This window comes from Bison bison, unplaced genomic scaffold, assembly GCF_000754665.1.
Source record: "Bison bison bison isolate TAMUID 2011002044 unplaced genomic scaffold, Bison_UMD1.0 scf7180017864050, whole genome shotgun sequence".
Taxonomy (NCBI): Eukaryota; Metazoa; Chordata; class Mammalia; order Artiodactyla; family Bovidae; genus Bison; species Bison bison.
Window position 1 is genome coordinate 4,650,128 of NW_011494622.1, and position 23,367 is coordinate 4,673,494.

The window sequence follows — 23,367 nt, forward strand, 5'->3', positions numbered from 1 at the left end:
AATTTTGAGCATTACTTTGCTAGCATGTGAGATGAGTGCAATTGTGCAGTAGTTTGAGCATTCTTTGGTATTGCCTTTCTTTGGGGTTGGAATGAAAACTGACCTTTTCCAGTCCTGTGGCCAGTGCTGAGTGTTCCAAATTTGCTGGCATATTGAGGGCAGCACTTTAACAGCATCATCTTTTGGGATTTGAAATGGCTCAACTGGAATTCCATCACCTCCACTAGCTTTGTTTGTAGTGATGCTTCCTAAGGCCCACTTGACTGCATTCTATTCACATTGTAGAGCTCGCCAAAGTCTTCTTCATCTCAGAAACGTTGCATTTGTTTTCCCTTCTACCTGGAATGTACTTCCCTGTGGCTGTTTGCATTGCCTGTTTCCTTAAATTTCAGTTTCAACAACAGGTCTTTCTGCCCTACCCCTAAGTTATTCTCTATCAGAGTAGCCAGTTAATTGCTTTCACAGTACTTTTAACTTATTTGTAATCATATATTAACTTGTTATCTTCCTCTTGACTATAAGCTCCATGAAATGGGGACCTTTCTAATTCCCTCACCACTGTAGAGTTAGTACCTAGCATAATAGTAGCAAATACTTATAAAGCACTTATTAAGTGGCAGGCCCTATTAGTAAGTATTTTTACAATTAACATATCCTCATAATAGCTCTATGGCACCCCACTCCAGTACTCTTGCCTGGAAAATCCCATGGACGGGGGAGCCTGGAAGGCTGCAGTCCATGGGGTCGCTGAGGGTCCAACATGACTGCGACTTCACTTTCACTTTTCACTTTCACGCATTGGAGAAGGAAATGGCAACCCACTCCAGTGTTCTTGCCTGGAGAATCCCAGGGACGGGGAGCATGGTGGGCTGCCATCTATGGGGTCGCACTGAGTCGGACACGACTGAAGTGACTTAGCAGTAGCAGCAGCAGAGATGAAACTGAGGCACTAAGAGGTTAAGCCTTTGTGCCCAAGGGTATAGTTAACAAGCAACAGAACCACAATTGAACCTATGTTCAAAGCTGAAAGATCATTCTCTTAAACATTATGCTACGTGATTCTCAGAGTGACAGGTACGTGATGAGTCCTCAACAAATATTTGTTGCCAGAATGAAGGAAGGAGCCATAAAGAGATTAGTAAGTGGGATATAGGTGAAGGGTTGCCCAAGCATTCAAGAGATAGTGAGGGGCAGGGGACAGCTGATCCCTTTTTGCATCTTCCCTTGGGGTTCAGTGAACAATTGAAGCTATACTGCTGAAGCTGGAGTAGTATCTTGCACAGGTCTACCTAGACCTACTTTGTAAATTTCAGCATAATGTGGATAAAGAGGGAAATTCTCTCCTTGATCCATACAGAAACTTACTTAAAGCTACCTTTGCTGCTGCTGCTGCTAACTCGCTTCAGTCGTGTCTGACTCTGTGCGACCCCATAGACAGCAGCCCATCAGGCTCCACCGTCCCTGGGATTCTCCAGGCAAGAACACTGGAGCGAGTTGCCATTTCCTTCTCCAATGCATGACAGTGAAAAGTGAAAGTGAAGTTGCTCAGTCGTGCCCGACTCTTAGCAACCCCATGGACTGCAGCCTACCAGGCTCCTCCATCCATGGGATTTTCCAGGCAAGAGTACTGGAGTGGGGTGCCATTGCCTTCTCAGTACTATTAATTGATAAGAATCAGGATTTTTAATTGTTAATAATAAAATACTTTACAAATGACACTTAATATTTTAGCAAAATATAAAAATTAGACTTTTTATTTATTATGTGCAAATGGATTTCATAACAAAATGACTCCCATAAATGACATTCATTAGAATGACTTTTATGGAGAAAGGTCGAATAGCTCTGTAAGCTGGGACCAGCGTATCATGATCAAAGCCACAAACACAATCTAGGGAATTTGACAGAACTTCCCTGGCTTAACAATGGTAAGGAACTCTATAGGAAACTTTGTATGAAGATCTAACAATGGCTTTATATGAAATGAAAATAAACCCACAAAAACTGGTACCTCTTCAAAGTACAGTTGACCTCGTAGAAAATATGCCATAGTATCCCCTCTTCTTATCCTTTCTTTCAAGAGCTGCAAGGCCTTATCCACCAAATTAGCATGGCTGTAATGATCTGGTTTTTAAAAAAGTAAAGAATTCCATCTTTACCCATACAATGTGAATTTTTTCTCTTAAAGTAATAAAGTATATAGAATTCATCTGACATTGTTTATACTGGCTTCCTTCCTAGTTCTCATTCCTAAAACTGACCTCCTTAGTTCAAAGAAAAAGCACCACCTTAGAAAAAAGAAAGCACTATCACACCAGACATTGTACCTTATATAATTAAGAAGTGTATTGGTGGGCTGTCACACTAACCCTCTTTCCTACTAGGCAGGAGCTCTAGCAATGTAGTCCGTGTGGAATTCTTTAGACAAAGCTGGCCTTTGTGTGAAATTCTTAATTTCAGTCTTAATTAGAACTACTCTAACTAAATGATCTAACCATCCCCAATTTAATTTTTTTTAGGTCTATAGAAAAAGAAATGGTAGCTTTAAATGCCTATTTCAAATAAAGTATGGTACTGTCCTCTCTAACAGAAGTGACATCTGGCTTTGTTTTTTTCAAGAAGGGTGTTCTAAAGTCCTGAGAGTAAAACCAGGAGCAGGATTTCATGATGAAACTTCTTCACTGATGATCTGCTACCAGATAAGCTGGGTAGCAATTCCACAAATTCTTACAGAAAAGCTAGAAAGGACTGTAAACTTAACCACTTCCTTGCCAGCAATAAGACTCATATTTCCTGTCTCTTTTGCTCTGGTGTACGTAATTAACATTTAGTGAAAATATCATCAGGACTTGTACCAGTCTCTTCCTTTCTCCACTGGAAGAATTAACCACTTCCTCTCCAGCAACAAGACTTGTATTTCTTGTCTCTTTGGCTCTGGTGTACATAATTAACTTTAAGTGAAAATACTATCAGGACTTGTACCAGTCTTTTCCTTTCTCCACTGGAAGACTTTTGCATTCTTAGCAGCGAAGTGGGATAGAGAAGTATATGAGGCGTTCTTGGGCAACTTTTCACTGGTCAACTTCATCCTGTCTCCACAGTGGGTATTCTGTAAAAGAGAGTAAAATAATAATATGGTAGAAATATCTTCCTCCAGGAAAATGCACCAAGAGATTCCATTTCCACTTGACAGAAAGAGCATCCTCCCCTCATCACTGAGGGATAGGGCACCAAACTAACAGCCCTGGTATATGAGCATTCCTTCTTAGGAAACTAGGACCTTTCAGAGCTAAGAGAAGCCCTCGTCCATGTCTGTTCCCACCGCATGGAGTCAATGATCAGGGCTATCTGCAAGTCCTCTCTGGCTGGGAAATACATGCTCTAGCAAGTCATGTCACCCACCACAGCTGCTGCCACTAGTAGGAATTGGTGACACTGCTCATAGGTACAGTTCTTGTGCACCAGTGCCTTTCCATTAACTGAAGCTCATCAAACTAATCCATTTTAAATGAAAGCACCTGTCTATTTTACCTGGGAATACACTTTACTTTAACTGTGTTGTTCAGTTTTATCTTTCCATCTGTAATGGGTTTCCATGTTATAAGGTGGATCACAGTTGAATGGAAAATCAGAGCCTTCATATAAAATGTAGAGGCCACCTCATGTGGGATGAAGGAGTCCAGGTTGGCCTAGGCTGAGGGTAGTGAGACCGCAAACTCAATTGTTGCTACGCTTTTTTGTTTACTCCATGGAATTCCACTGTTACAGCATGCTCTCACCAATCAGGAACAAGCTTCCAGTAAAGCTTCCTGATTGGTGGTGAAGAGAACTCAATAGATCTTTAGTATGACTGGAAAGCCACAATCATACAATTTTATGATACTATTTTGGACAATAAATTGCTTTGTTTATGAGAAGGGAATGGCAACCCACTCCACTATGCTTGCCTGGAGAATTCCATGAATAGAAGAGCCTGGTGAGCTACAGTCCATGGGGTCACAAACAGTCAGACATGACTGAGCAACTCACACACACACAATGAGAATAAAGTGCAGAAAGGGAGATAAATCAGTATACCAGAGGAAAAAATCACCAAACTATCTGTGATTTTCATTTTTTTTAAGAGTTAATTTTCTCATCTGTAGTTTGGATTACAAATAGTTTGAACTAGAGGATTTCAAAATATCTGTTCCTAGATATGTAAACTTCTTGGATTATATGATTCCAAAAACCTGTGGTTGTACCAGGAAATATAGAAGTTTCCAAAGAACTTTAGGGTGAAGCAGTATTAGGTGAAGTATTTAGAAGAACTAAGACAATCCAAATATGATGATGTTCACAGCATGTTTCTGTTATCTCTGAATTGTCAGCATCTTGACTCTTGTGCTTTGGGGCCATCAGTAACTAAATAAGGGTTACTTGAACACAAGTAAATTTGATAACCCAGGTGGCTACTAGGCGACTAACCTGGACAAAAGGGGTGATTCACCTCCCAGGAGGGATGGAGTGCGATTTCATCACACTACTCAGAGCAGCATAAATTTAAAATTTATGAATTGCTTATTTCTGTTATTTTCCATTTAATATTTTCAGACGATGATGGGCCTGAAACCACAGGAATTGAAAATGCAGGTAACAGGGGACTACTGTAATTTCCTCTTTCTGTTCCAGGATCCCATAGTCATCATGTCTCCTTAGCCTCCTCTGGTCTATAACAGATTCTCAGGTTTTCCTTGTTTTTAACAACTTTGACAGTTTTGTACTGGCCAGATATCCTGTAGAATGTTTCCCAATCAGAGTTTACCTGATATTTTACTCATGGTTAGACTTGGGTTATGGACTTTGGGAAGATGCAGAGGTGAAGTATCTTTTCGGCAGACCGTATCAAGGGTGCATGACTTATTACTGATGATAATAACAAACACTTGGCCAGTGCAGTGTTTCACAGGTTTCTCCACTGTGAAGTTACTTCCCCTTACTTCCCATACTCTACTTTTTGGAAGCAAGTCATTATGCAGAGCCCACACTGAGGAGGATGGGGTGAGGTAAGGATTAACCTCTACTTCCTGGAGTGAGGAATGTCTAAATGATGTGTTTGGAATGCTTTTGTAAAGAAGAGCTGTCTTCTTCCTTACTCCTTTCCTCCCTATCTATCCATCTTTATCAGTTATCTATTGAGTTGGCCAAAAAATCCATTTGAGTTTTTCCATAAGATGTTACAGAAAAACCTGAACGAACTTTCTGACCAACCCAGTATCTATTCTTTGTGCCATAATATCCTGGAGCAGTAGTTGTTTAGAATAGCTATATAATTTATCATCTTTCCCAAGAAGTTTGAGTAAGCAAGGCTGGAAGGGTTTATACAGTATAAACTAGGCACAAGAAGAATTTCTTTGTGGGAAATCCTTTTGCTTTTACGTGTGCTAGTCATTCAGTGGTATCCGACTCTTTGCAACCCCATGGGCTCTGAACTCTCCAGGCTCCTCCGTCCATGTGATTTTCCAGGCAAGAATAGTGGAGTGCGCTGCCAGTTCCTTTTCCATTTACAATCATACTAGGATCATATATGGATTTCCTGACTGCCTATGCCAATGAAGGTCATAATTATATTGATTAGTTCAAGTAATTTTCAATCTGTGGATTTAAAAAAAAAACTGTTAAAAATCAAAGAACAGTTATTGAAATTCCAGCTCTGGCTATCATCTTCTGTCTTTGAAAAGTTTTCTTATTTGCAGTGATATATTATCTTCAGTGTATGAGCTATAGAAATATATCTGCCACACATCTTTATTAATAATTAATATCTAGTTACTTTTAAGACTCACTGGAATCTGGTCAACATTAATATAAATAACAGGGCACCTAGATGGCAATAAATAATTGAAACATCATATTCAGAAATGTCTGAGGAATATTGAATATGTTTGGGGGTTATAAAATTCTCAAGAGATCTAAATAATACATGTGAAACCAAGTCAACTATTGAGATTTTTAGTTTTACTTTTTATTTCTTCATTTGCTTTAGAGCTAAATTTCTCTATAGCATTATTGCTAAATGTATACAATATAATTAAATATTATACAATAGTGATAAATGGGGATTAGAAGGTATTCCCAATTACTCCTCCTTTCAATGCTATGCATTTAGGGAATGTTTTCTAGTCATCTTTTTGGCCAATAAAGGCAAACAGAAAATAGATGAAATTAGCCTAATTCTAATTAATTAGCCTGTCCACCAAATACTTTAATAATTTTCACCAATTGGCACATATTCATTCATTCATTAAAAAGGAACTCCTTGAATAGAAGGCATTGGACTAAGCACTGTGGGAAATTCAGTTCTAGAAACAAGGCTACATTAAGTCATCATTAAATGAAAGTGTTTTTCAATGGATTGTAGTAATCTTCTCTGAGGATTCATTTTGCTTTAAAGCAGTCAATCTTAGTAGCTTTGAACTACCAAAGATGACCACAATTCTTTAAAATATAGGTATAAGAATGTGGGCTCTAGAGTCAAATTGCCTGAGTTCCAGCTCCACTCCTTAATGATATGATCTTAGATAAATTATAGAAATCTCCCTATCAGTTTCCTTTCCTATCTGTATTAACCATGGGGCATAATAAGTGCCCAATTAATGTCAATGTACCTCAACACAATAACATATTGGAATAGATATTAGTGGTCATTTAATATAACTTCTCATTTGTATATCTTTATTTCACATCACTGCTATATGTGTAACATATATGGCAACCAGACTGAATTACACATAGTTCTCAACACTGGAAGATATTTAACACTTCTTATAAATTCTCTTCCTCTTCTGGATGACCTAGCAAACTTTTACCCTTCAAGTCTTAGTCCACACATCTTTCACTCATTTGGTCACTGAGTCATCATTCAACCTTTTTTTTTTTTTTTTTTTAACTCACTCTAAATGGCACCCTTTTGGAAACACAACTACCAGCAAGCTACACATAAGTAGAATTGGCAATGCTTGGAAGAGTGACTATTCCATATGCTTCTTAGACCATCTACTACTTTAGAAAATTGATCCCACCTGCTGTATGTTCTGTAAAAACTCCAGTCCCTTGCCAGTAAGATACTGTCCCCCAGTGACACACACACACACACACACACACAAAGGTATAAATGAACTTAATTGACAAAACAGAAGTAGAGTAACAGACTTAGAAAACAGACTTATGGTTACCAGGGGATAAGTGAGGAAGGGATAAACTGGGAGATGGGGCTTGTAGTATACACACACTATATAAAATATATATATATAAAAAATAGATATAAAATAGTATATAAAATAGATAATAAAGAACCTACTACATAGAACAGGGAACTCTACTCAATACTCTTTAATGGCCCATGTGGAAAAAGAAACAAAAAAAGAGTGGATATCTGTATATATGTAACTGATTTACTTTGCTGTATATCTGAGACTAACACAATATTGTGAATCAACTATACTCCAATAAAAATTTAAAAATAAAGAAAAAAACAAAAAAGAAAAACAAAAGAAAAAAAGATATTGTTCTCTGAATGTATTTATCCTGTATACTTCTGTACTCCACCAGCTCTATTCAGTTTTCAGAAAGCTTTTAGGCCCATTTCTAAGAGTAAATCAGATACATAGCTGAGACATAAAAAGTTGTTTGGAAACATTATGAGCTATGGACAAGTATGCAGTGATTAAAGGGACAAAAGCTTTAAAAACTACTTACAAAATTCCCTTTCCTTGTGAAATTTAAATATGTCACAGGAAGTTAACAATAATTACCAGACTTAATGCATGCTGAACAGAATCTTGTTTTCAAGAAAAAGGATGTAACGTGGAGGTGCATGTATCACAGAAATATACCATTTCATATGTTAACTGCAAAACATATATTTTAGAACTCTAAGGACTTCTTCAATGACACCTTGTATTAGTTAGGAATTCTTGAAAATGAACATCTGTGCAAACTTGAAGCTTAATTATATGTCTTGAAAAATAGTGCTTATCTAGATGAAAAACACGAGAAAAGGAAAACTGGAAATATGGACATGTGTTCTCATATATTTCTGACATTCTTTAAACAGCATAAAAAGTACTGTGAATAGTTTAAATTTAAAAAAAGAACACAAGCACGATTCTATACATGTTTGAATATAAGTGTGTGTGTATACATACATATATATATGCGCTTATGTTTAAGTACACATATAAACAAAGATATTTAAAACTACCCCTTTGCAAACAAAAGAAAAGAGAATTTTGCTCACCAAGTCTTTGAGGCAGCAAGGCACTGGATACTTCAGATGAAGAGATTAAGGTGGTAACAGGAGGTGCACTCAGTGCTTCAGACAGAGGAAATAAAAGATGAAAAGGGGATGCTCTGTGCTTTGGACAACCAGGCCCTTAGTTAAATGCATTTCCCGAAGAATTTTAATGAATTCTGCTTCCCATACATAGAAAAGCACTATAATCATTAACTTGGAATATTTGTTCTCTGTAACTAGCAGTGATTTTTTTACCAAGATACATGTTGACTGCATGTATTCCCTAACATCAAAAAAATCACATATAAACTAGCTTCCCCACCCCCACTTCTTTGGCGTAGTTCCTCAGTGCTATCTGAAGGCTGTCTCTGGGGCTACAGTCCTCAGTAAAACCCTGAATAAACTTTAACTCACACCTCTCATGCAGCACATTTTTCTCTAAGTTGACACCTTGGATCAACTGCATAAATCTAGTAATATAAATTACTGCAAAATTAGTTTACGGCTCTTATTACAAAATAAACAAGAAACTGTATCCAAAATTAGAACAAAAAGGCCACCCATCTATTTTCAGAGGACACTGAGCTTGTTCTCCAAAAAAAGAATAAACTTTCAGTCTTGCTCTCAAAAGGTACCAGCACATAGAGGGGAACAGATTAAGATATTAGGGAAAATAAATACATGGTTGGAACTTTAGCTTTTAGCTAGATTAACGTGGGGAAGAAGGAAAAAAAAAAAACTGCTTAGGAACTGTCCAGAGATAAAATAGTCAGTGGCTGTGGCTTTGAAGTCAGGATGTCTTTGTTTCTACAGTTTTCCGAGGTACGGTCAGCCCTGCCCACGGGGAAGAGCGCCAGTGGTCATAACGTCCATGGCCTGGTCTTTTCGTTTATCCACTAACTTCTCACGAAGAGTGCGGAGCTCCCGTCTTAGCGAGCTCAGGACTAAGAGCTGAGACCACCATTTCCCCAGGCAACAAGTCCAGCACTGTGCCTGACCTGTCTCTGAGGGGCCACATTACAATGGCGGGCTCACTTTACGTCACTCCCGGAAAGGGCATAGTGTCATTTTGGGGTGAGGGTGAAGCAGTCCTGTGGGAAAACCTAGCCCCTTAGCTCACGTTAGGCGCCCCTCCACCACCACCCCTACCCCTCCAAACCCCCTCAAGCTCTAGCTTTCCTAAATGTCCAGGGCCTGAGGGACAGAGGCAAGCCTAGGGCGGCTTTGAACACGATGACTCAGGAACTTTCTTTCCTGAGGAGCCAGAGGCTGGGCCGCGGGGGTCCAGCACCAAAGCGCAGTAGCAGCTTCCAAAGGTTGCGCTGCCACCCAAGATCAAGATCCTGGTAGCTCCCTCATTTCCTGGTTACGTGCGCGCCAGCAGAAACCAAAACCTCCACCCGCGACTTCCGCTTCCCCAGAAGGACTAATGAGCTGGGCAACAAGCAGCGTGAAACGTGCCGAACTCTCAGCGCCTCATGGCGGCGGGTGAAAGCCGGCAGTCCTGACGCCAGTTTTTCATGGCGCATGCGCAACAGGACGTGGGCGGGAACGGCCTCAGGACTCCACCCCGAGGCGGGCGGGCCTGACACCTCCCCTTGGCCAATCAGCTGGCGCATCCTCGCTGCCTCCTCCTCACCCCCGCCCCCGCCAGCCTCCCTGGGCTCCTGGTTACACGTGCTACTGTTTGCGTACGTGCGGCTGCTGCTGGGCGGAGAAAGGCGGGCCTCCTAGGGTTGGGCTGCTCCGGCCGAGCCGCAGCTGAGGCACGGCGGGGAGGGGCTGGCCCCCTAGCTCTGGTGATCTTTTAAATTCTCCGGCTCTCGGGCAGCCTGTCCACTCTTAACCTGTCCGTCTGCAGCGAGTGCCGCACTGCTCAGCTCTCCCAAGGACTCCTGTCCTCTACTTTAGGCGGGAGATGCTGCTGCTCGATTGCAACCCAGAGGTGAGATTCAGGCTGCTTTTGTCCGGCAGACTTAAGCGTACAGATGTCTGTCTTCTACAGAGGGCTAGATAGGGTGAAGGTGTACGGACCACTTGGCGCTGCTAAGTCAAGCCTCTTCAGAGTTGGAGGGGTTTTGGAGTGGCGGAGGACTTCAATCTCCGGAGGGCAGGAGCCTGGACAAAGGCGAGAAGGGGTGCTGGAGCTGTTCTTTTCTCGCAGGTGGATAGTCTGAAGCATCTGCTGGAGACCGGGGCCTCCGTCAACGCACCCCCGGATCCCTGTGAGCAGTCGCCCGTCCACTTGGCTGCAGGTGGCGGCCTTGCTTGCTTTCTTCTCTGGCAGCTGCAGACGGGCGCTGACCTCAACCAGCAGGTAACTAGGTAACTGATTGTTGCTGTGTGCAACCCTCCCCTTCACCCCAAATCCACACAAACATTTCTTAGACACCAAGATATTGTCGTTTCAGTTATTAGAAACATGACTAGCACAGTGATGCCTATAGAAGTGTGAGACACTACGTAACTTTAGTTTTCCAGTAGCCACATTAATGAAGCGAAACATTTTAGTAAACTGACACAATTAATCAAAATTACCATGTGTAATCAATATAAAACATAACTGATATATAAATATATCGGATATGCCTCCTCACCCTCCGTGTATTTTACATTGACAGCACATTTCAGTTCAGACTAGCCACATTTTAGGTGCTCATTAGCCCGATAGATGGCTGCTGGCTACTACATCGGACATTTCCAGGGTCTACCATTCATTTCCAAAGGAACTGCTCCATTACAAAATTAAGTCTCAGGGTAGCACAACTTGTAAGACATGCTCACAATCAATATAATTCCTTACAGAACTTAAGGTAGTTTGCATCTTCCATTCAATGTTAAATTTTAAATTGTAATTTTTACTTCTGTAGGATTCTATTTTGCTTTTAATCACTTAAAATTTAATGTATGTAGCTGTGACTGCACATGCTTTTATTAATGACAATTCTATATTTAATAGGGCACCAAGTGAACTTTACTTTAAAAAAGAATTAAAAGATTCAGTCCAGTACAATGCAGTTCTAACCCTACTTCCTCAAATAGCTTCCTCAAGCAATAAAGCTCACTCATCAACTTCCACAAGAGTGTTTTGGGGAGACTAAAATATGCTGTCTTGTCTGTAAGGATGTTTTTGGAGAAGCTCCACTACACAAGGCAGCAAGAGTTGGAAGCATGGAATGCCTCAGTCTACTTGTAGCCAGTGATGCCCAAATTGAGTGAGTATGGAATCAGTGACTTCAAATTTTATATTTTCTTGGGTTAATCAGACTCCTGCAGCTCAATTACATGATGCTTGCCTAATTGATAATGTAGTGGTACCATTTAAATATTAACTTAGGCTGTTAATGATTATCTGATACTATTCAAGTAAATTAAAAAATGGATCCTAAGCAATCAGAGGTACAGTTCTTTTCATGTGTCATGGCAGTATTACATCTTAGTTTTGTTTTTAAAAATCCATTCTATAGATGTTCTCACTGATTTCCTTTGTGTACTCACTCATTGTACTGAAAACAGAATACTTATTTGTGTAGAAATGAAGTGCCCATTCTGGGCTGTCCTCTGTGCTAAGGACAAATAGTGAGCAAACATGGAATTCCTCTATGCTTCCTTTACCTCTTTTATTCTGCGACCAACATTTGTATAAGCCCAAAGCACCTTTATTAGAAATATATTTTTAAAAGGCTAAAAACAACTGTCAACTTTTACTTGAACACTTTTTTTTTTTTTTTGTCTTAGTTTATGTAATAAGAATGGGCAAACAGCTGAAGATCTTGCTTGGTCATGTGGATTTCCAGAATGTGCCAAATTTCTTACAACAATTAAATGTATGCAGACAATAAAATCAAGGGAACAACCCAATAAAGATCATTGTGTTCAAGTGCTCAGACTGAAACGAAGTTTTGGAAGTGAGGAATATACAAGTGGGAAAAGGAAGTGTTGGTAAGTAATTCAGTTTCTTCCTTCTTCCTCCCTTAAGGATTTCTTATTTAAAACAGAATTTATTGTTTCATTTAAATATTGCCAGTCTTATGTCTTGTATATCTTTTCATTCTCATTAACACATTTTAATACTGGATGTAGTAACTACTGCTAGACTTTAGAGACCAAAAATTGTCCTGCATGGTAGAAGACTGGGGAGGAAAACTTTTTAAAAAAAGGTTTTAATGTCAATATGTTTTTCAACAACAGATGTATTGGTCATGAAGAGGTGAGGAGAAGGTCTTCACTTCATGCAGGTCTACCGCTCAGCTACAAGCTGTGGCTTCAGGCTCATCAAGTGTGTCTAAACTCCTTCTAAGAAGGAGGAAACCTTTCTTCTAAGCGAAGATAATGTTCAAGAATACATGTATTTACATGCCTATAATGTTCTGGTTGTGCATGCTTTGTCTCGTAACTTATTAAAAGAATGTCTAAAGAATAATTGTTTTGTGATATTTACAACCTTTGGAAAAACTCATAAAAACCATCAAACTACCCCCAGGATTTAATTTGAAATTAAATTTATTCTTTATCAACAAAGTTACAAAGTACAATTTTGATACAGTCTTTGAGTCCAGGATATTTTAAATAGTATTTGGTCTCTGAGGGAGGCATAAGTTATAGTAAGCATCCTTGTTCCAAAACTCTGGGCCCTTCCATCCACACCAGCCCTAGATGTGGGAGAAGGGAAAGGAAAACCTATTACAAAGTTACAGGACTACATAACTGAAATTGTAACATTTTACAACTGAATCTTGCAGGAAGACTGTAAATACCTATACAATGCAAGTATCTGAATTCCTATTAAGCACAGAAAAGTAGCTTATCTGGGTTCATTTCAGATAGAATTTAAAAATTTTAATTCTGTATTTAATCATAGGAATCATTTAAAAAAGGAAAAGCTTCATTATGGTACTATTACTCAATGTCATATTTTATTGATTTTTAAGATGTATGGTTTTATAATTCTGGTAGTCGATGGCATGTGATAATTTAACTGCTGCCTGGCTCCTCTGTCCATGGGATTTTCCAGGCAAGAGTACTGGAGTGGGTTGTCATTTCCTCCTCCAGGGGTCTTCCTAACCCAGAGATGGAACCCGAGTCTCCTGTGTCTCCTGCATTGGTAGGCAAATTCTTTACCACTTGAGTTATCAGGGAAGCCCACCTAACTAGGAGGCTGCTGGGCATCCTGGCAGGGACCTGAAGACAAAGGTCATAGTTCCTACAGAGGAAGGTGGTCTGTTAGCCTGTTTTTCAGTGTGGAGGGGAGAGGGTTGAATAGAGATGTTCTTTAGGTCTTTATTGTTTTTCTGATTGCAAAAATAAGATACACATAAAAAAATTCAAATGAGGTGAAAGTAAAAATTAAAAAGTCCTCTACCAGTTCTGTTCCCCCTGCCTACAGATACCACCAATTAAGTCTCATTTATTTCCATTGAGAGTCATTTCTTTACATAAAGTTCTTTTTATCATCTCATTTTTTCAGCAAAACTTTCTCTAATGAATTTCATGTCCTAAAATCTGTTTTCTTAACGATAGAAAAAGGCTTACACTTTCTGTTTTAATCTTTCACACATGTGGGCCATCTCTAGGTAACTGGTCTCAAATTTTTTTCAAGAGAAGTGGGTAGAGACAGCGCCCAAACCAGCAACTGTGGGGGTAAGGAGAGGAGCCAGACATCCTTCTTTTGAGGTGACTGGCTTAGGGAACTTACACAGGAAAGCTCCCCAAGTGGGTAGAGAGGTCAGGCAGAGGGAGGATTGTCCCTCCGGCCCCTGACATTGACTGAATGTGTCTAACACTTGTATGATGAACCCTAATCTCCAATGTGCTGGCATCTGAAGTGGGGCCTCTGGGAGCTGACTACGTTAATGACAACAGAGCCATCATTAGAGTGCCCAGAGAGCTTCCTCATCCCTTATACCACGTGGAGACAGTGAGGAAGTCTGCCGTCTTTGAACTAGAAAGTGGGCCTACCAAATCAGCCGGCACCTCCATCCTGGATTTCCCAGCCTCCAGAACTCTGAGAAATAAACCTCCGCTACTATAAGCCGCCCCCTCTACAGTGTTCTGTTACAGCACCTGTAAGGCTTCTCAGTGCCTTTAAGATAAAATCTGAACGCATGTATCTCAGCCTGGCTCTCAGTGGCCATCCTGACTTAGCTTCTGCAGATCCCTCCAGTCATCAGCCACCTCTCTCCACCAGTTCAAGTCATGTTAAAAATGCCACAGTTTTCAGAACATGCCCAGCTTCCCTTTCACTTAGAGTAATCCCTTTGCAGGGGCGGCCTTGTAAGTGCCACCGAAGACGTCATATTTTTGGGAGGAAGGAATCCTTTATTGTGGAGGAGGAAATAGCAACCCACTCCAGTATTCTTGCCTGGAGAATCCTGTAGACAGAGGAGCCTGGTGAGCTGCTGTCCATGGGGTCGCACAGAGTCGGACACAACTGACGCGACTTAGCATGCATGCATGCATTGGAGAAGGAAATGGCAACCCACTCCAGTATTCTTGCCTGGAGAATCCCAGGGATGGAGGAGCCTGGTGGGCTGCTGTCTGTGGGGTCGCCTAGAGTCAGACGTGACTGAAGCGACTTAGCAGGAGCAGCAGCAGCAGTCCTTTATGGACTCTCCTTCTTTGTCCTTCTCTACAAAGGACAAAGAGCTCTTTAAAGATCCATTTTAATACCCTCAGTGCTTAGGATAGTGGATGGTAAATATTAGGTACTTAATGAATGTCCAATGAATGAACACTTTGCTACAGAAATTGCTCCTATTTTCAGGAAGATATGTATACCAGCCAAGAACACGTCATAGACTTAGAAGTCCAAATGCCTTGAAAGAGAAAATTGTGTGTATGTGCCATTTAAAATTTTAAGAATGTGTTTATATTCTGTTAGTATTTATAGATGCACCAATAATTGGCAAAAGACTTTACTAAAGTGGGGATAAAAGAGTTCAGCTACATAAAATACTAAAAACTCTTTACATAAACATCTCATCCATAGGGCTTTACTAATCTCATATAGCTATATTCAGTTTTGAAGATCTCTCATAAGTGAATTTCAATGTTAAACCATCCATTTCCCCAGAATTCCCTACGATTTCTGATTTAAGAAATCTTTTTTATTGGTACTAATGACTTATTTGGCAAAAAATATAAAACTTTTTAAAAATTCAAGTGTGTATTATAACACTTGCCTCCAAAAGATTTAGTACAGGTTTCATGGAAATTTAGTACTAATTTCTCATTAAAACTCAGTACTAAATCTGAATTAGTTGCCTATAAATTAACGTAAATTTATACCTCCTTTAGCTGGTAGTTTGAAGTGAAGTGAAGTCGCTCAGTCGTGTCCAACTCTTAGCGACCCCATGGACTACAGCCCACCAGGCCCTCCGTCCATGGGATTTTCCAGGCAAGAGTACTGGAGTGGGGTGCCATTGCCTTCTCCAGCTGGTAGTTTAAGCATTAACAAATATTCTTAAATTTGTTTCAAATTCAAATCTTTCATAGAATGAGATTAAGTTATGTTTAAAAAAAAAAAAATATATATATATATAAAAAAGCAGTCAAGTCTCCACAATGTCCATCATACTGCCAATTTTTGGTTAATTTGAAAATTATAAACGTTATATATTTTACTCTTTTTTGAGGCATTGATAAATCTCACTATTTTCACAAAAAGCTGTAAAGTCTCCAAAGGAATATATTTATGAGTTTCAAACTCTATTACTTTAGTTCCCCTCTGCCCTTCATACCTAGAGAGAGTTACTGATCACAGGCTTAGAGTCCTTCCTTACAGTGAGGATCTCTGCTCTCAGTTTACAATCCATCTTTCTGTTAGCTTCCGGTTCTCCCTCCTGGTTTTGGGTTCTTTTCCTTGTATTTATTTGTTAAACAGACACTTACCTTTTCCAAAATAACCTGCAGATCTTCAGCACCTGTATAATGTGGATCTAAAATCAGAAATTTTATCTGTCCTGTAATTTCATTCCATGCAACTCCTAGTATTGTGTGAGCTAAAACTCCTCCCCCTATAGAAGAGGAAATAAAGAAATGAGAGGGCATATGTTACTCTCCACTTCCCATTCAATTTCAGTTGAAAAAAGATTATTTTGCCTATGAATTGATCTAACATAATATTAAAATTGATTGCCCTAAACTGGAAAAGACATAACATCAAATATACTCTGAAAAGACAAAATCACATCTTTAAGACAGAAAAGATACAATCACATCTATAATCATATTAGGTTTCTATGTCACTTTACTATTCATGGGATTACCTAAACTGGATTTAAAAAGGGTCAGAGGGTCTAAACTCCTCACAACAGGGTAACAATCATTGCTGTTGGTACTTCTCTCAGCAGACAGGCCGTGTTCTCTCTGCTCTGAGTACCTCTAATGGTGCAGCCTGTCTACTCAGTCAGTACTTTCTGTAGTTTGCTGACATCTGTCTACCTGCATTTCTTACACACCAGTCTTTAGCTTGCCTTCTGTCATCCAGGGCAAGTCTTATTTCTCATAGAATTGTGAATCTTTAGATTAGCTAATCCAATTCTCTTGTTTTACAAAGAAAGCCCAGAGAGGTTAAGCAATTTGCATAATGTCACACAGCGAGCCAAGTTCCTGACAGCCAGGACAGATGCTATACTGAGTGACCACTGTCTCTTTTCCATTCTGCTCTGATGTCTATTTGAACACAGTTATCAAATCTCTTCTTAGCCTTTACTCTTCTAGTTATTATAATCTTTTTTATAACTTTCCTCCCACCTTGGAAATTTAAAAAAATATCCAGAGGTCAGTATGCCTGATGTAAAAGCTAATTTTAATACGTTTACAAAGGACTGATATTATGTGCCATTATGTAGTTACATTAACGGTAAGTTTCACATACTCTCCATCTACCAAAAGAACACAAGATTCCAAAACACCTTACCAATCATTATTGGAGTTCCTTCACTCTGGAAATGATTAGCCAGTTCCCGTCCCTGAGAGGCCATTTCAGAACCTTGGCTAGAAAGAAACCAGTTTCTATCAGATGAACTATTCTGAAGATCAAATGAGCTTGGGAAATAATGTTTTCTACTTTTTTGGTTTCTTTTTTGGTTATTAAAAATATAGATATAAATTTAAGTAAAATTAAGTGGTAGGGAACTCAGAGCAATTGAAAGAAATACAACCTCTAAATATTTAAGGTCACTAAATGAGCTAGGAAAGAAGATCTTGATTCTTTGCTTCTAGAACTGCATAAAGAAGGTTCTGGACTTTTAACCCAAGACTGAAAGTGGTCACTTTGATACTGAGGGGATTCTTATGGGTGGATTTACTTTCAGAAGGATAGGTTTTAAATCCTGGGATTTTGTCTTCTTACCATCAAACTCATCTGTAATTCCTCATCTTTAATCTGGGACCAAAAATACCTGCCCTTCTATGTGACAGGAGATTCCAGGACTAAAACAGACAATGTCTGTGAAGCCAGTGTGAAAACTGCAAAACGTTTTCAAGTACAACATATTTTTAGGGAATATTTCAATATCATACAATTTTTACTTCTGAGAATAGAAAAGATGAAATTTTTTTTTAGAATGGAGGTGCCAGGTGGTGCTAACTAACCCTCTGCTCTTGCTTCGTGAGGAATGTATGAAGCAACATTTTCATGTGTCAAAACTTTCACTTTTTAATCACCATCTACTTCACTACTTAATCTATTACTTATTTGTTAGCACTGACTTCCATATCCAATCCAAATTCCAACTGTGAAATCAGATGTACTAAAGTACTTGGACAATAAGGATAATGACATTACAGTTATCAAGGTTGTCATAATAAATGTATTAAAAACATAAGCTCATATATAAGGAGTAAGCTAGAGATGGTCATAGAAATCAATCTTATCTAATATTTGCTCATATTTTAATACTAGAAGTGTGATTAGAATAGTAATATTCTATTTTTAATAGATAAGGAAAAGAAAATTTCCTATTATAAATTTCCTATTTATAAATTTTATATTCCTATATTATAAATTTCCTATTTCCTATATAAAATTTCCTATTATAATACATAAGGAAAAGATAAAATTATATTTGGATACATGATTAGTTTCTTAAAATCTCAGGAAGCAAAAGAGTAGGAATAAACAAAAAGGTCAGTCATAGATCAATATTTGATTTTTCCCTTCCAAGAATTCAATGACTTCTCCATTAAAAAACCAGACCTTCTGTAACTACTCAAAGTTGACATATTTCCAAGTTTTCCTCTTCCAGACTAAGACTAGGCCTAGATCGTACAAGTACATATCACGAAGTTTACTGACAAACATCTTCTAAAAAATAACAGCAAAAAAATTTAGGACTGGAAAAAATGAGATTTATAAAGCAAGGGGGCAAGGTGGAGAAAGAGAAAAGAGCAAAAACAAATTGGGGGAAAAATGCACTTTTTTCTTTCAATAAAAGTGACAAACTCTCTTTGAAATGATTTCTCAAATTTCTTAAAGTTTCCTTACCTGACAAACAGTATTTTTGAAGTCACACCAATCAAATGGTTTAGCACCAGCTGCACCTCGATAGATCCAATCCACTGCCGTGATCCAACAAATGTTGCTGGTTTGTCCCCAGCGTCAACTAGGGCCTTTATTAAAAATACAAAAAAAATCATGCACAAGACAGCTATTAAAAATTATGTATAGGGCATTTCCCTTGATTACCAGTATATATGTTTTTTCCCTTCAAAACAGAAGTCATCTGGACCATGAGGTAGGTATAATTATTTAATGGTATATTAGGGTTCATGAAACATCCATATAATTCAAAATGGCATGTTCTGTACCTGCTGGATTTCTCTGTGTGTTGGAATGGATCTCTCTGTGTATCCCTGGTGTTTGAACCAGGAGCAGATAGTCTGCAGAGACCGATAAGCACAGCCCCAGCCATTGTCATCTATTCGATCCTGCATATAATGATGGTAACCATATGTGCCCTGGACCACATAAACCTATATAAAAAGAAGAAACACAGTAAAATATTAACTGTAGATGTATATATTTGGAGAAGGCGATGGCACCCCACTCCAGTACTCTTGCCTGGAAAATCCCATGGATGGAGGAGCCTAGTGGGCTGCATTCCATAGGGTTGCGAAGAGTCGGACACGACTGAGCGACTTCACTTTCCCTTTTCCCTTTCATGCATTGGAAAAGGAAATGGCAACCCACTCCAGTGTTCTTGCCTGGAGAATCCCAGGGACGGGGAAGCCTGGTGGGCTGCCGTCTCTGGCGTCGCATAGAGTCGGACCCGACTGAAGTGACTTAGCAGCAGCAGCAGCAGATGTATATATTATATGTATACATACGGATATCATCTATTAAGATAACACTATATACATACACATGCTCGAGTCATTTACTTTTTTCAGAGCTAGATTGTTACTTTTAGTGCCTTATAAAAATTAAAAAAAAAAACTCTCCAACTCTTTCAGTGTATCAGTGTATTACTGATACAAAAGTGAAGTAAGAACAGTATGAGAAAATAAAATTATAAGATAATATCATTACATAAATGCAAAATTCTTAACAAAATATTAGCAACCTAAGTCCCGCAGAGAATAAAAAAATAATTAATCATAATCAAATATCCACTGGGCACAAGCAAAAAACAATTAATGACACTAATGATCAACCAACTCGTATAAATAATTACTAAACTCACCATACCAGTCTCTATGTTAGGTGGATTGAGATAAGTATGTGGATTTCTAATGTAACCATCTTTGTATGGTTCATCTGGAAAATGATAAGCATTAGACCTTTTGAAATAAGGTCTGTCATGAGGCAGATTGAAGACATCGTGTAATTCCTAAATAAAACCAGAATCAACAGCAAATAAGAGAAAAAAGGTTAAATGATATAGATTCCTAGTCAATAAATAAACCCAAACTAGATACAAAACAGAAAATTTACTATATACTGGGTATACAAGTTATCAGACACTTATGATTTAATTCATGAAGGTCAAAGACGATGAGATTTAAACTAAAACCAAAAAGGATTTATTTTTGTTTATCTATATATAACTAAAACCAAAAAGGATTTTTGTTTATCTATGTATATGGACAGAAACTGGAAGAGAATATAGAAAATTGAAAATAATTTGTTACAGTGAAAGAACTGAGATAATTTAAAATTACTTATTGTAACACAGTCTGCTAAAACAAATCCAGGCTAAAGACTAGTTTTTAAAGTCTTGTAAATGAGTAATTAACAATGATATAACTATACCAAAAAAATCATGCTTAGGTTTTCATTTTTAAAAATCATGCTTAGAGTATTTAACAAATATAAGGGGTAGTGATTAGATTACAGAATGGAAATTGGTGGTTTAAAGACCAATATGGCATCAAAATAAAAATAAACATATATGTTTAAAAGGCAACATATTCCTAATGTATAAAAACATGTAATAGTTACTCTGAAAGTCTGACATCTTCTTTTTGATATCTCCTATGTATTCAAACAGTTTGAATGAGATCATTAGCTTGTGTAACTGTTGCTTCTGCAAATCAATTCATTTGGCACTTAGAGAGAGGCACAGAGGGTTACAGTGTTACATCTCTTTTCAGGAACACAGATTGGGAAGATGTTTCCATGGTATAATTTGATGGGTACTAGGCAAGGCCACATATCAAAAATATATACTAACAAAAAAATATATATATATACACACACTATCGAACCAGTCGTTTGCCAATAAATCTCATTTCTTTGAATGCTGATCATGTTTTCTTCAAAACACCTCTAATAAAACCCAAATGATCCTGGGAGGTGGGGGATGGAGTACTACAAATCCTAACTAGAAATAAGATAAAATCTAATTTCCCTTCTCTAACTGTAATCTTGTCTCTTTTATAAATCTGCAACTAATGGGAAAGAAAAGGAAGTTATTAAATAGCATTCATCAGCCTCTCTAGGCATGTAAGCATCTTTTCGTTATTAAATTTCACTATAGAAAAATAACATATGAACTTCACTGAATATATGAAATTAAAATGTTATATATAATTTAGCATAATATTTTTTTAAAAAGACTTTAAAAAGTTACATGAGAATAGACATTAAGTAAGATGTAAAGCCAATAGTGTGCATCCACACTTGATAAAATTAAATCACAAAACACTATTTATTAGAAGCACAAAATTAAATACAAAATGAATATTTTTATTTTTCTAAGAATGAATTGGTTTTACCTTTCTATAGGCCTGCAGCTGACCATCTGGAATTCCTGATGGATACGAAATTGTTACAAGATTTTTTTCCCCTGGTAATAAAAAGTGCAGTGGTTCAGGAACCACAATAGATGTTCCTTTCATGTATTTCAAAATGCATTTTTCCATATCAGTTAGTTGATTATGAATTGCATCAACTAGAAGTTTACGAACTCTGTGGGGGGGAAATATACAAGTGCATTAACAAAAGTTATAATAGTTATGATACATGAAAGTGTCAAGTTTCATGTATCAATATATTCCTGATATGCCCTTGATAGGACTGGGTTTATTAAAGTAAGTCTAAATAATAAAAAGTTAATGTTAAATAAACTAAATTTCCTCTATGCAGATAAATGGAAAATTCTATAGGTTTTGCATATTATCCTACTTCCTCAATAAACACTGAATTACTAGATGACTCTTAGTTTAATAATAAACAGGGAGTAAATCACAGTAAAAAAGAACCACCACCACCCTAGATATGCCTCAATGACACTTAAAAATGGGCTTTGATTACTTTGGGGGAGGGTCCTCATTTAACGGTGGCAGTAGTATTAGAAAATACCTACTTTCCCCACGTTTCTTCTGGAGCAACAGATAAAACTGCATCAACTGGTAAAGTCATACTAACATAGTGGTGTCCTCCGCTTTCTTTTTCAATAATGGGTGTTACGGCGGCCAAAGGGGTTGACACTTCCAGCATCAGATCTATGTTTACTATTTGATGCTGCAAAGATAAACAGTAAGTTAACTTAAAGCACACTGAACGATAATATAAAAGGTAAGTAAAAGGACTTTTTAAGGACCATATAAACTATATTAAGGAAATGGCATATATAAGGAAATGGCACCCCACTCCAGTACTCCTGCCTGGAAAATCCCATGGACAGAGGAGCCTGGTAGGCTGCAGTCCATGGGGTCGCTAAGAGTCGGACACGACTGAGCTACTTTACTTTCACTTTTCACTTTCATTATTGGAGAAGGAAATGGCAACCCGCTCCAGTGTTCTTGCCTGGAGAATCCCAGGGACGGGGGAGTCTGGTGGGCTGCTGCCTCTGGGGTCGCGCAGAGTCAGACACTATTGAAGTGATTTAGCGGCAGCAGCAGCAGCAAACTATATTACAGTAAATTATTTAAAAGCACAATTCTTAGCTTAAAGAAAAATTCTTCTCTGCTTCAAAATAATCTGAGGAGAGGCACACAGTGAGTGGGAAATGAAGATGAAACCAGACCGATCATGTATCCAGAAGCATTAAAAGTTCACTATGGTTCATTGTCTTTCTTTGGGATTGGAATGAGTGCAGATGAATGCACAACTACACTCATCTCACACGCTAGTAAAGTAATGCTCAAAATTCTCCAAGCCAGGCTTCAGCAATATGTAAACCTTGAACTTCCTGATGTTCAAGCTGGTTTTAGAAAAGGCAGAGGAACCAGAGATCAAATTGCCAACATCCGCTGGAGCATAGAGAAAGCAAGAGAGTTCCAGAAAAATATCTATTTTTGCTTTATTGACTATGCCAAAGCCTTTGACTGTGTGGATCACAATAAACTGTGGAAAATTCTGAAAGAGATGGGAATACCAGACCACCTGATCTGCCTCTTGAGAAATTTGTATGCAGGTCAGGAAGCAACAGTTAGAACTGGACGTGGAACAACAGACTGGTTCCAAATAGGAAAAGGAGTTCGACAGGCTGTATATTGTCACCCTGTTTATTTAACTTATATGCAGAGTACATCATGATAAATGCTGGACTGGAAGAAGCACAAGCTGGAATCAAGATTGCCAGGAGAAATATCAATAACCTCAGATATGCAGATGACACCACCCTTATGGCAGAAAGTGAAGA

At 38.3% G+C, this 23,367-nt stretch overlaps 3 protein-coding genes across 6 annotated transcripts in view; 1 reads left to right on the plus strand and 2 right to left on the minus strand.

The window, feature by feature from the left end:
* Nucleotides 1–8,812, minus strand: part of LRP2BP (LRP2 binding protein) — a 29,963-nt gene extending 21,151 nt beyond the window's left edge. For both annotated transcript variants that reach the window (XM_010835773.1, XM_010835772.1), the window contains exons 1-3: nt 8,279–8,812; nt 2,983–3,109; nt 2,012–2,124 (exon numbers count right to left, since the gene is read on the minus strand). In XM_010835773.1, coding sequence (XP_010834075.1) covers nt 2,012–2,124; nt 2,983–3,088 — 219 coding nt within the window. In that variant the 5' untranslated portion in view covers nt 3,089–3,109; nt 8,279–8,812. The remainder of the gene's footprint in view (nt 1–2,011; nt 2,125–2,982; nt 3,110–8,278) is intronic.
* A 1,137-nt stretch (nt 8,813–9,949) lies between these two features.
* On the plus strand, nt 9,950–12,748 carry ANKRD37 (ankyrin repeat domain 37). Of its 2 annotated transcripts, none has more exons than XM_010835776.1 (5): nt 9,950–10,220; nt 10,440–10,592; nt 11,318–11,490; nt 12,014–12,217; nt 12,467–12,748. In XM_010835776.1, coding segments are annotated over exons 1-5 (558 nt in total). In that variant the 5' UTR covers nt 9,950–10,193; the 3' UTR covers nt 12,468–12,748. The 2 variants fall into 2 exon arrangements, with proteins under 2 accessions (XP_010834078.1, XP_010834080.1); XM_010835778.1 differs by having other exon boundaries at nt 11,399–11,490; nt 12,467–12,698.
* A 12-nt stretch (nt 12,749–12,760) lies between these two features.
* The window catches only part of UFSP2 (UFM1-specific peptidase 2), a 19,461-nt gene continuing 8,854 nt past the window's right edge, over nt 12,761–23,367 (minus strand). For both annotated transcript variants that reach the window (XM_010835774.1, XM_010835775.1), the window contains 8 exons: nt 22,087–22,244; nt 21,497–21,689; nt 19,963–20,109; nt 19,088–19,252; nt 18,765–18,889; nt 17,196–17,272; nt 16,166–16,290; nt 12,761–12,927 (listed from right to left, as the gene is read on the minus strand). In XM_010835774.1, coding sequence (XP_010834076.1) covers nt 12,841–12,927; nt 16,166–16,290; nt 17,196–17,272; nt 18,765–18,889; nt 19,088–19,252; nt 19,963–20,109; nt 21,497–21,689; nt 22,087–22,244 — 1,077 coding nt within the window. In that variant the 3' untranslated portion in view covers nt 12,761–12,840. The remainder of the gene's footprint in view (nt 12,928–16,165; nt 16,291–17,195; nt 17,273–18,764; nt 18,890–19,087; nt 19,253–19,962; nt 20,110–21,496; nt 21,690–22,086; nt 22,245–23,367) is intronic.